Consider the following 12,372-nt stretch of genomic DNA (forward strand, 5'->3'; position numbering starts at 1 on the left):
TTTGTTTGAAAATTAATTTGTTGAATAGACCGATTTAATGTTGCAAGGTATTAATAATTTAAACTCGTAACTCTCCTTTTCCGTTCTGGTTATGGGAAATGTAGTTCATTTATAGTGGAAGCGCCTTCTGCCAGTCACCAACTGTCCACTTTGCCATGTGGAGTATGGATTCAATTTAGAAACATATCAAACTAGTTGTCAATGCGAAGTGGAATAATGTCGTTCAGCTTCAACTTTGATGTGGAGTCCCAAAATCCAAATGTGGATGATTGCAACGATTTGCAAAACAAGGAAAAACATAGCGTTAAACCTGATAAACATGTGAGTAGCATTAGCAATAGCATGTTCATGTGAATGAATAAACAATACTTAACCAAACTAAAATAAATCCTTGCCACTTACACTATAATTCTGTAAATCGGACAAGTCGGTATAAGACTTTTTTATATTCATCCGATAACCATAATCTTACACAGTTATCACACTATTTGATGTGATAACTGTGTAAATATAACGTTATTGCCCACTGAGTATGGACGTGTAACGATTATAAACATCATTCATTATGTAAGTCAAAGTCTGCAACATCTGAAAAATCTAATTATTATTGTGGGAATGAACTATATATACAGCACTGTATGAAGAGGTGCATACACTAGAGAGCGTGCTTGCTGTTATTAACTTGGACTACTTGATAATCTAGGTGGAGTTAAAAGTGCTTTGGCCCGAATAATTATTTGCCTTTAGTTGAACAGTCCACGACAAAGATTGTTTGTGTGTCTATAATTATGTAAGGTAATTGCGTCCCTGCCTACTGCCTGTCATAACATAAACTAATCCATGTTTCCAGGCAAAAATGCAGCTAAATACTGTAATACTAAAAGAACTGGCAGACAACAATGAATTTCAGTTCCTATTAAATGCACTTTGACATTTTTCAACTTTATATAACTAGCTTGTTTGTTTTTTTTCAGGCTGAAGATAAATCCAAACTAGCCGAACATATAAAAGAGGCAAAAGAGCACCCAGTCCCGAATGATCCACATTTCCTCCTCATCGATGCTGTGCCTGAAACTGTTCAGATTGGGACTCTTCCTTCTTTGCACTTCCTAAATGAGACGGTGTTTGAGCAGACAGCCTCAGAGAGAGACGATGAGGAGGAGATCCTGTCTCGTACTTTGCAGCAGAAGTCTGATCTCATCTCTGGCATCTATGAGGGGGGACTGAAAGTTTGGGAGTGCACTTATGATCTGTTAAAATTGATTGAAAAAGACATAGAGACATTTGGGGGAAAGATGGTTTTGGACCTGGGCTGTGGTGCTGGCCTTTTGGGGATTTTGGCACTGAAGAGAGGAGCCAGGCAGGTCCACTTCCAAGATTACAACAGTACTGTCATAGAGCAACTCACTGTGCCAACTGTAATACTAAACTGCCATGAAGATGATGTAGACAGTGAAGAAGACGAAAAAGCAAAGGGCAAAGGAAAAGGACAGAGCAAAACTGCTGGTGTTGACGTTGACAGAAAGAACCCACAAGATGGCGACCCACCACAAAAGAAGCAAGCAATGGACCCAACTCTGCACACGTCATTAGTAAAGTGTAGATTCTTCTCAGGTGACTGGAGCAGGTTTCTTGCTTTACTCATGAAAGAAACACCACCCTCAAAATATGATATTATTTTTACATCAGAGACTATTTACAATACAGCATACTATCCTTCTTTACATGACACCTTACAGAAACTATTAGCCCCAACAGGTCTGGTTTACCTTGCTACCAAAGCTCACTATTTTGGAGTGGGAGGGGGACTTCATCTTTTTGAAACATTTGTAGAGGAAAGAGGGGTGTTTTCTGTAGATCATCTTTGGGATGGAGAGGAAGGACTTCAGCGTCACATCGTAGCGCTTAAGTTTAAATAAGCCATATAATAAGTGTGATATAGTAGCATCAATGTCATGCACTGTATACATATTTTTATGTATTAAAAGATGCAATAAAATATGCTATCTCAATATCATTAAGTGCTTGCAAAGTTTGAATATGTCTGACAGTAAGTGTATGTTTTAAAGGGGCTGTTACAGGTCTTTAGATGCACCAAGAGGAAAGAAAGGAAATGGGCTCAGTGACCTTTGCTAGTGATTTCCCCAGCGTTCAAACAGCAGCATGAAAGCCAGGCTTGTTTCTGAAGTCCAGCACAAAATGTCAATTGCAACTTATCCCACCAGCCTGAGGATGTAGTTTGAAAGTGGACTCTGGTGTCACCACACATCAATAGTGGGACTCTATGGGGTCTCTAGCACTTATTTTAGAACTGGCCGGTGTTGGTTTTACTGGGAGTCCTTGTCTCCCACTTAATGTATGTGTAAAACCAAAGTAATCAAGTAACCAGGAAACATACATTTTCTACACATCCCCCTATTTTGTTCAAGGAAATAAGTTGTTACAAGACAACTGGGATTTTCTGAAGAACTTCAGGGCCAATTTCCTTGTATGTGAAATGACACAACCAAGGTGAGGAAAGAAACAGACAGTGACTAAACATAAAGCCATAATATAATGGGCTGTGTGTGTGCCCATCTCTGTATGCTCTCCTGTTCTGACTTTGTAAACAACAGATTAAAACCTCACCTAATCTACACTAACAATTACAATTTTACGTCAACAGTCCCCATCTTTGACGCAGGAATGGCTGATAAATGTTATTAAGCAAAGATAATGTGTGTTGGACATGGCACCTGAACCATTACAGGTGCTTTATTTTGAATTTCCCATTATTATATTGTAATTACATTATGGCTGTGGTGCATGTATCTCCATTGTGTGTAAACATAATACTGAGGCCAGTTTCTGTTTGAATATGTAACCCGGTCAATTTCAGAGTCATGGTCACATCATCACAACAGCTGTTCAGAGCCTGTGGGGGAATTCCTGGTTCCTGCTGCAGACACGGCCTTTCCTCTGCTTACTTTATGGGAACAAGAGGGCAGGGCTAAACTCAGATGGTTTTCCTCAGAAACTGTTATGTGTGTTGATTCACAGTGAGGGGGCGTGCAGTTCACTCCCACTGTTTCCTTTTTACTGGGAAGTGACAGTCAGGCTTACCGTACAGGGGGAGGGTATGATAAACAGTTAAAAAGGGAGGGAGTCTGCCTAATGGGCTATGTGAAAGGTGCCGGTATTTAAGGTCCTTGACGGTGAATGCCTGTCACTGTTCTGTGTCCATTCATGGGAACGGGACATGCAGGTGGACAGGTCAAGGATGGCTGTGGCATGGGAGGCTCGCCGTTGAGTCAGTGCTGAAGTATTTGTTTTGATTGAGGTGGATCCGTGGAGTAGGTTCAACGAACTCTGACTTTACAGAATCAATGGAGACAATTATGAAGGAAGTTTTTTGATTCTCAAGAAATGGAAAACAAACTTGATGAGGTAATTATAAAGATGATGATATCTTAAGAGATTTTTAATGGTGTGTTTTAATGTTTGTGTGTCCTAATATTGTTTATTTTGCTTATACATTACATTTTACTTGGTGATCAAGCGATTTAGATTAAATAATGAGTTGAAACAATTGTATTACACCATTCGGAAATGTATGTTGCTAGTCACTTTATGATTATATGAGGTGAGATTAAAGTCTATTTTCAGAGATTCCTTGACAGTAACAGGCTGTAAAACCGGTTGCTTCTCAGTCTAACTGCCAGAGAGATAGCAGTTTCCTGAAAATGTTCAGGTGTGGCTTTCCTTAGACCGTTCACTGCATCTATCCTAAAAGAATGTGTTTTCCTTTCAAGGCAAAGTAAACAGTAAATTATTAGCTCAAAAGGTCAATATTTGACTCTATCACTTCAATATGGAGGAAAGGTGATCTTGAAATACTCAGTTAATTAATATCAAACTGTAGTCTCAGGGTTCAAAGATGCACTCATGAATGACCACAAGTGCTTTCCCTGGGAGTGTGCAGTTGTTAAAGATGAGTCATATCAAGTCCTGGTCACAGCACTGTCCCAAGAATTTGAATCAGTGAACTCAGGGGGTAAAAAGCCAGAGAAACTTTCCTTTCAGTGACCGTGGAGAGCCTTTCAATGAGATAGGTAGCCTAGTTAAAAAAAAATGTCATCAGTGTCAAGTAGCAAATAGCATTTACTATTGCATTGTTTGAACAGTAGTGTCTCATTTTAATCAGACCTGGGGCTATTACACAATTTTCCAAAGAAGGTTAACATTACTGAGTCATGTTTGCATCACTTTTCTCAAGAAATAAGGGGGGAAGTGTGTCATACTTTCTAGTCCTTAACCAGTTTCTGTTTTCAATACATTTATTTATAAGTCTCAATGGTTAAGTCTTGGCAAAGTAATAGATATGTACAATGAGGTGGTGGTAAGTGCTCTGCTATGAGAACTGTATTCCATAGATGGTGGTGTTCAGGTTTCATCTATGGGTTCAGTTCTTTTGGTATAGCACCATTTTGTCTCCTAAATAAAAGCATTTAACCAATTTGCCTATACCTGGTTGTAACAGACTGTTTTAAATGTTTTACAGTGTTAATAAAGTTTGCTGAAGTCTGAATCTTGTGTTTTTTTGTTTTTTGTTTTTAGAAAGGACATATGGCCTAGATGTGAGCTTATGTCATTAAAACTGACATAAAATGTTTCAACCAATTGTTAATATATACTGATCAATTACAGTGTTTAGCTATTAAAGCTATTCTCTTTTTGTGTATATACACTTCCAGTAAAAACGTGGACACACCATCTTGTATTTTTTCTTTATTTTTACTACTTCCCACATTTTATATACATACAGAAGACATCAAATATGTGAAGTAAAATTGAAGTGAATGTGAAAGTGAAGTGAAATTGAATGAAGTTAAATAACTACTAACTATTTTTTGTATTCAAATCCTCAAAGTAGCCGCCCTTTGCTTTGTGGAAAAAAATTATTTTGCTACATAATTCCACATATCTTGCTTCATATATTTTATATATATATATATATATATATATATATATATATATATATATATATATATATATATATATATATATATATATATATATATATATATATATATATATATATATATATATATATATATATATATATATATAATTTATTCAATTCAATGATATGAATATATTATGAAATACATTTTCAGTGTATTTTTATAAAACATAACAGATATTTATTGTGTAAAAATACATTAAAAAACGTGCATTTGTATTGTGAGCCTTTCCACTGATTTCACCTGTAACTTGGCTGTAACGTGGCATCACAATGGAGATAAATAAATGTAATGCCAGACTGTGGAATATTCCAGGGAAATCAATAACATTTCCATTCAAACAAGCCACAGGCAGTAGGTAGCGAACCCCAGAAAAGTTACTATTACTTGCTGCTGCTGTTGCTGCTGCATTACATTTATAGCTTATGTATGTATGTATGTATGTATGTATGTATGTATGTATGTATGTATGTATGTATGTATGTATGTATGTATGTATGTATGTATGTATGTATGTGTATGCATTTATTTAGTTTTAGTATTTAGTATTTATTTATTACATATAATCTAATCAGAGTCATGCAGAGACCCTGGCACAGACCGAAATAAATAAATAAGGCAACTATGTTATGGCCCACATCAGATTACACTAGAAAGTGATTGACAATAAATCTGCCAAATCATTAAACCTTAAAAATCCAAACAAAAAGCAAGGCTGAATCTGATTGGTCAAATTTGGTTGTCTGTTAATGACGTAGTTTATCCCAGTAGCCAATGGCGGCTCAGTGTGTGTTTTCACAGCGGGTGAGCAACAGGCTGTGGCTCCTCACTGGAGTGGACGAGATTTTTGTTTTAGGGTTTACTCTACTAAAGTTTTCAACGCTAAATTATTACTGTTCTAAGCTTTTGGCGAACTTTTGTCAACTATTTCCTTCAGTGAAACACTTTTCTCGAGTTTTTTATAGACAGTTATATTTGCTAGGGCCGTGCGATGGATGAAGCACGGCCTACCAGTGGATCCCAGGCCCACGGAATGGTGCCTCTGTTTCCCCCTGGACTGCAGGCGATATACGGGGAATGTCGGCGGCTTTACCCGGACCAGGCTAACCCGCTACAAGTCACAGCAATCGTGAAATATTGGTGCGTATCCTACAGTGTTAGACCTACTTAGTATAACTCGTTTATCTTGTGTTCAACAAAGTAAACTTTTGCTAACTGGAGTTTTGGCTAACAGCTAGCTCTAAAGCTAGTACATAGTAGTTACACCTGAACTACCTTGACTTTAACTAAAAGACAAGTAGTTGCATGTCTCCCGTCTGCTGTAAATAACTAGATTTACAACGAGATTTGGGCTGTGCAGTACTAAAGTTTTATGTTTCTACTACTACTTCAACTATGTATATAGGTGCAATATTTTCCTTGTGTGTAAATTTAACTTAAATATGTGTGAATGTTAAAGGGCCTTTAAGACATATTATCTGAGAAACTCTAAGAAATGTATGGGGCTAATGTAACATGTTTCACAGGTTAGGAGGACCAGACCCACTAGATTACATTAGTATGTATAGGAATGTGGGGTGCCCATCTCAAGACATCCAGGAGCATTGGCACTATGTCAGCTTTGGACTGAGTGATCTTTATGGTGACAACAGAGTTCATGAGTAAGATCTTCATTTTATTTATTTATTCACATTGTGAGCTATCCCTTTAATCCCTCAGTACCCTACAGACTATGGCAATTATTTGCTAATGTTAAAAGCTCCTAACTGTGGACCACCTAGTGACAACAGCCTAATGATCTTTTGGCATTGTAATTCAGCTGTTGGTCTTGACACTCCCTTTGGGCTTTACGGCTTCACATGAGGATGAAAATCCAGCTGTTGATGTTTTTGTTTGTGTCAGATTCGCAGGGGCTGGCGGACCCAGTGGCTTTGGCTTTGAGCTCACATTTAGGCTTAAAAGAGAAGTCGGAGAGACAGCACCACCAACATGGCCAGCTGAACTCATGCAAGGCTTGGCCCGCTATGTATTCCAGTCAGGTAAGAATCAAAATATAAATATTTATTACAAATGCATATAAGATAAGATTTATTAGTCCCACAGTGGGGAAATTCCAGTATTGCACCACACAGTTAAAGAACAGAAAGAAAATGGTACATGCCACAAAACAAGATAATAGATAAATAGTTTAAAATAATTTAAAAAATATACTTAAAAATAAACTAAAAATAGACTCTAATATAACATCTTCGTAAAGTGACTTAAGTATTGCACATAAGTATGGATGATATTTATGTCCAAAAATTGCTACTAGGACACCAAAGCATTGTCACAAAGAAAAATGCATAGCTATTAAATATCTGGAAGAGATCAGGTTTAAAACATCATAAAATGAAAAAAAAAAAAAAAAAAAATCTCTGCCTCTGGCCCTCCTTCCACTCTCCTCTACTTTCCAGCTGGGGTCAATTTGCACGTGGGTGGGCTGAGCCTCAGGGCAATATGAATGCTCTGATTAGTGGTTTACTTTCCATTTGCTTGCATTCAGTTCATTCTGGATGGGAATTTGGATTCCCTCTGTGATTTTTATTTGTATATTATTGTTTCATTGACATAAACTGTATATATTTTTTCTTTTGTTTTGTAGAAAATACTTTTTGTAGTGGTGATCATGTGTCGTGGCACAGCCCTCTAGACAACAGTGAGTCCCGCATACAACACATGCTGCTCACAGAAGATCCACAGATGCAACCAGTTCACACACCATTTGGCACAGTCAGCTTCTTACAAGTGGGTTGTCTGTTGTTAACATTTACATTGTATTATGTTTGTTTAGATTTATAAGTTGTTAGTTTACATTGGGCACTCAAACATAGATGTTGTCTTGTGTAGATTGTAGGTGTGTGTACAGAAGAGCTGCAGGCAGCCCAACAGTGGAATGGGCAGGGCATACTGGAGCTGATGCGTGGAGTGCGAGTGTGAGTCATCTGTGGCCTAACGAAGTCAAACATTGTGGTTAAACTATTTGTGCCATCCCTAGGCATAATAATGTGTGGTTTTCTGGGGTAAAATGCGTTCACATATATATATATATATTTTTTAAATCTATGAACAGAGCTGGAGGTCCATGGCTCATTACTGACATGAGACGAGGGGAGACTATTTTTGACATTGATCCACACCTACAAGTAAGGCTTAATTAAGTTTTGTAGCTTGAACTTACATTGTATAGCTCTAAGTCTGTATGTAGCTCTTGCTTGTGTTGATGATTGCGTTTCTTTGTTGCTCTCCTAAGCAGGAGAGAGTGGACCAGGGCATAGAGGCAGAAGGCTCTAACCTGAGTGGGGTCAGTGCTAAGTGTGTGTGGGATGATTTGAGTCGACCACCAGAGGACGAGGAGGACAGTCGATCTATCTGTATCGCGTCTCAGCCACGGAGACTCTCAGATAAAGGTTTTACAACATACACTTGGTCACTTCATATTGTTTTGGTCATTTTTCGATTAAAAAACATTTATTTTCTGACAGACACAGAACAAATAAGGGAGACTCTGAGAAAGGGTCTTGAGTTTAATACAAAGCCAGCTTTACCCCCCATCAGTGGCCAGAGGCAGAACCACGACCGACCTCAGTAAGTGTGTTGTGTTTCTTTGTTTTGGTCTGTTATGTTATAAAGTCCAAGTAAAAATCTCCAGCTTTGATGTATTTAATTATGCTGTGGGTGATTGTAAACAACTTCTGAGCATTTCAAGAGCATACGCACAGTACTCACTTCTCAGTCCAATTTATATTTTGCTTTGGTAAATTTTCTATTCCTATTTTAGACCTGATTAAGCCTATGTTTAGACTATATGCTCTTACATATAACATAACTGCTGGAAGAGCACTATCCCTTTAACCAAAATTTTACCTTTTTTACAGAAGTAGAAAGGACAGCTTGGAGAGTGAGAGCTCATCAGCCATTGTTCCACATGAGCTTGTTCGAACACGACAACTGGAGAGTGTCCATCTAAAATTCAACCAGGAGTCAGGCACACTGCTTCCTCTCTGTTTGCGGTACGAGTTATTTTCAATATTTTAATTTATTTTTACTCAGTTTAATGATTGTGGATTATTTACATTTACCTGTGAGGTAATTGGATGTGTCAATTCTGCTTTTGGCTAATTGTGATTTTTATACTATGCAATTTGACTGACAATAGTGTATCAACTTCAAATTATACACTACTAACTTTACAACCCACATCTTTTAAGTGTCTTTGTTTTATATATTTGGCAGAGGGAGACTGCTACATGGGAGACACTTTACCTTTAAAAGCATCAATGGAGACACAGCCATAACGTTTGTGTCAACAGGAGTGGAAGGAGCATTTGCAACTGAAGAGCATCCATACGCAGCTCATGGCCCATGGCTCCAGGTGCCTGCTCACAGAAACAGAAGATACATTAAATACTAACTTTAGACTAACTTAATGATCCACAAAGGAAATGAATTGGATATAGTAGCTTACACATTACAATATAATTACAAAGAGTAAAGATAGCCAGATATTTGTGTTAAAGAAGGTAGAAGTATACTCATTTGAATATATACATCCAAGGTAAAATATGTTAAATATGTGCAGGCAATATACAAGAGGCAGAGTAAGAGTGAAACTGGCACTTTGATATACCATAAAGTTATCTATTATGTAAGAGTGAGTTGTAAGAATTTCTTTTCTGCTTAGATATTGTTGACTGAAGAATTTGTGGAGCAGATGCTTAGTGAAATTCGAGATCTAAACACTCACGAGGAAGTAAGTGAATGTCATACCTGAATAGCATTAGATACCACGTATTCATATGCAGATTTGTAAAAAACACAACATTGTTTTCTCTTTTACAGTCAAAGCTACCTAAGGAGTACAGCTGGCCAGAAAAGAAGTTGAAAATTTCAGTTCTTCCGGATTCTGTGTTTGATAATCCACTGCAGTGAGAGAGATGACTGCTGGTACACCTGAATGGACTCAATGAATAGGAAAAGGGTGTTTTCTACCACAAGACTGATAAATCCTCGGAGAAATGCAACGTGCCGACTCACAATTGTTACTGCATTTATATAAGTGCCAACAGCGTTTCTCTGTAGTTTGCTGCTTTTAAAATGCTAAGCTCTCACACTAGTGATCTGAAAACACCAGTATTAGCCGTGAGGTGTCTTAAGGTCTTCTGAGGTCAGAGGTTCAATTCCCTATCAACATTATCGTGCATCTTGTGATCAACAGACTTTTGATCCAAGCAATAAAGATGCTTATTTATTGTAGTGGTGGAGTACAGCCAACAGTTATTGTGTATATTTAGGCCCAAGCCCATACAGGGCATAGGGCCTATTGCTTCGCCCATGCACTCATCGTTGCAGACTGTCTTCGCGCACAACTTCGTGCCCCCCATCGCCCCCTGCCCTGACTCCTGTATCCTAGCAACATGTATATTTGTTCTTGCTAGCAGGTCAGCGTCAACATTGAGTCAATGGGCGAAGCCCATCGCCCCTTGCCCTGACTCCACTATCCTAGCAACCCATGCCGTAGGCGTGGGATATGTATATTTGTTCTTGTCAGCGTCAACATTGAGTCAATGGGTTTCGCCCATTGACTCAAGGTTGACAAAGGCAGCACAAAGCACTCATGTCCCCAAAGGCACTCCTGGCATCGAGCCCTATCCAAGCACCCATGCCTCATTGTTGCAGACTGTCTTCGAAGCCCATTGACTCAATGTCCCCAAACACACTCCTCGCCCATTGACTCAATGTCCCCAAACACACTCCTCGCCCATTGACTCAATGTCCCCAAACACACTCCTCGCCCATTGACTCAATGTCCCCAAACACACTCCTGGCATCAAGCCCTATCCAAGCACATATTTAGCCATATTTATTACTGCTAAAATGAATAGAAGTCAATGGGAGGTCAATGGCGGACCCCGACACCATGGCGAATGCTAGCATGTCAGCGTGACGCGCCCATCATTCGCCATTGTCGAGAGCTTTCAAAAAACGTATAATATGTAATCGTAATGTTATCGGATATATTGTTTTTGCTAAAATTATTACTAAGCCCGAGCCCATACAGGACATAGGGCCTATCGCTTCGCCCATGCACTCATCGTTGCCCAAAACCCATGTTTTTGCATTTTATGCATTCGTTGCCCCAAACCCATGTTTTTGCATTTTGTGCATTATCGTTTCCAATGTCTTTTGACATTGCAGCCCAACGCCGCAATGAAACAGAGACAAGTGGCGCGTCAGCGCCACCCACAGGGAGTGCAGGGTCGGCCGAGTGCGAAGCACGGCCCGCGAGGGCTTATATTATTTGTGATGTGTAAAATATAGGCCTAGAGCAATGCTGGATATTCATGTTTTACTCTTAATACTAAAGTTCTCTCACGTTTGTCTCTCTGCTACAAACCTCAAAAAACACTTTTCTTTCATCATGTTTGTTTTGTATGAATTTTTTGCAAGAGATGTATGACTGTATATCAGTGTTGCCATTATTCAGACCTGTAGCCTATATGTTCCGTAGTGCCTTTTTAATTACAAAAGTAATTTTACTCAAACCTCTCTGAACAACACTAACCATTCCATACAAATAAGAGAGAATAAAGTTACTACGTATGTACAACATGGGACGGTTTTTGTTTGTATTCTCTTAATATACAATGATGACATCTTTTTCATGTTTATTTCCTTTTAATGACCTTATTGAGAGTCCTGTCCCACATCAAAAAACTCCTGGAGGACATACCCCCTCACATGTTCCTTTATTGCTCTCTCATTTAAAAAAAAATATTCTTGGTCTTTCAGCTCATACACCTATGCATAAAGCTTTGCTGCTAAACCTAAGCAGCCACACACACCTAAAAGTAATCTCTAAAGAAGCTAAAAAAAAAAGCTTTTTTGTTTACTTAAAACCCGTGGATAAGTTCATTTTAAGCATTTTGAGGAGCACCTGCCCCTCAAAATGCCTGTGCACGTCCCTGCCATCCCAAATGGACTAGACGGGCGAAGAAAGCTGAAGAAAATCAGAATGATGTCATAAATAGCTAAGTAAAATCTGTCCCGTGCTGTCTTGGGGCCACGCTCGTTTGTTTTCAGTGTCTTCCAGCGTCGGCTCGTTTTTTCCGCTCTGTGGGACTCTCCTGCCCCTCCCCTCCGTCCTGCTCTCTCTCTGCTCTCTTCGTTCTCTGATGGGTCACGTTGTTGAAGGGGCAGTCGATCTGGATTCCCCGACCTCCCAGAATCCCAGTCCTGAAGGCACTTCGCACAGCAGTGAGCGCGAGAGGAGCTGCAGACCGTGCACAAAGAGCTGAACCCGGGACCGGGCTGCACCGCGGGCGGACTG

General features: G+C 39.0%; 2 protein-coding genes across 3 annotated transcripts; both read left to right on the forward strand.

Annotated features, from left to right (window-relative positions):
* Positions 1-65: 65 nt before the first annotated feature.
* mettl18 (methyltransferase like 18) lies at positions 66-2,019 on the forward strand. Its single transcript, XM_033979886.2, has 2 exons — positions 66-321; positions 975-2,019. The coding sequence occupies exons 1-2, from the start codon at positions 202-204 to the stop codon at positions 1,917-1,919; spliced, it is 1,065 nt and encodes a 354-aa protein (XP_033835777.1). The 5' UTR covers positions 66-201; the 3' UTR covers positions 1,920-2,019.
* Positions 2,020-5,782: 3,763 nt separating this feature from the next.
* sufu (suppressor of fused homolog (Drosophila)) lies at positions 5,783-11,657 on the forward strand. 2 transcript variants are annotated; one of them, XM_033979881.2, is made up of 12 exons: positions 5,783-6,143; positions 6,530-6,664; positions 6,906-7,042; positions 7,648-7,790; positions 7,893-7,978; positions 8,116-8,188; positions 8,296-8,452; positions 8,528-8,630; positions 8,921-9,055; positions 9,279-9,417; positions 9,727-9,795; positions 9,885-11,657. In XM_033979881.2, exons 1-12 carry the CDS (start codon positions 5,995-5,997, stop codon positions 9,972-9,974), a joined length of 1,416 nt encoding a protein of 471 aa, XP_033835772.1. In that variant the 5' UTR covers positions 5,783-5,994; the 3' UTR covers positions 9,975-11,657. The 2 variants fall into 2 exon arrangements, with proteins under 2 accessions (XP_033835772.1, XP_033835774.1); XM_033979883.2 differs by having other exon boundaries at positions 8,299-8,452.
* Positions 11,658-12,372: the final 715 nt, after the last annotated feature.

Source organism: Periophthalmus magnuspinnatus, chromosome 15 (genome assembly GCF_009829125.3).
Source record: "Periophthalmus magnuspinnatus isolate fPerMag1 chromosome 15, fPerMag1.2.pri, whole genome shotgun sequence".
In the NCBI taxonomy this organism is placed as follows: Eukaryota; Metazoa; Chordata; class Actinopteri; order Gobiiformes; family Gobiidae; genus Periophthalmus; species Periophthalmus magnuspinnatus.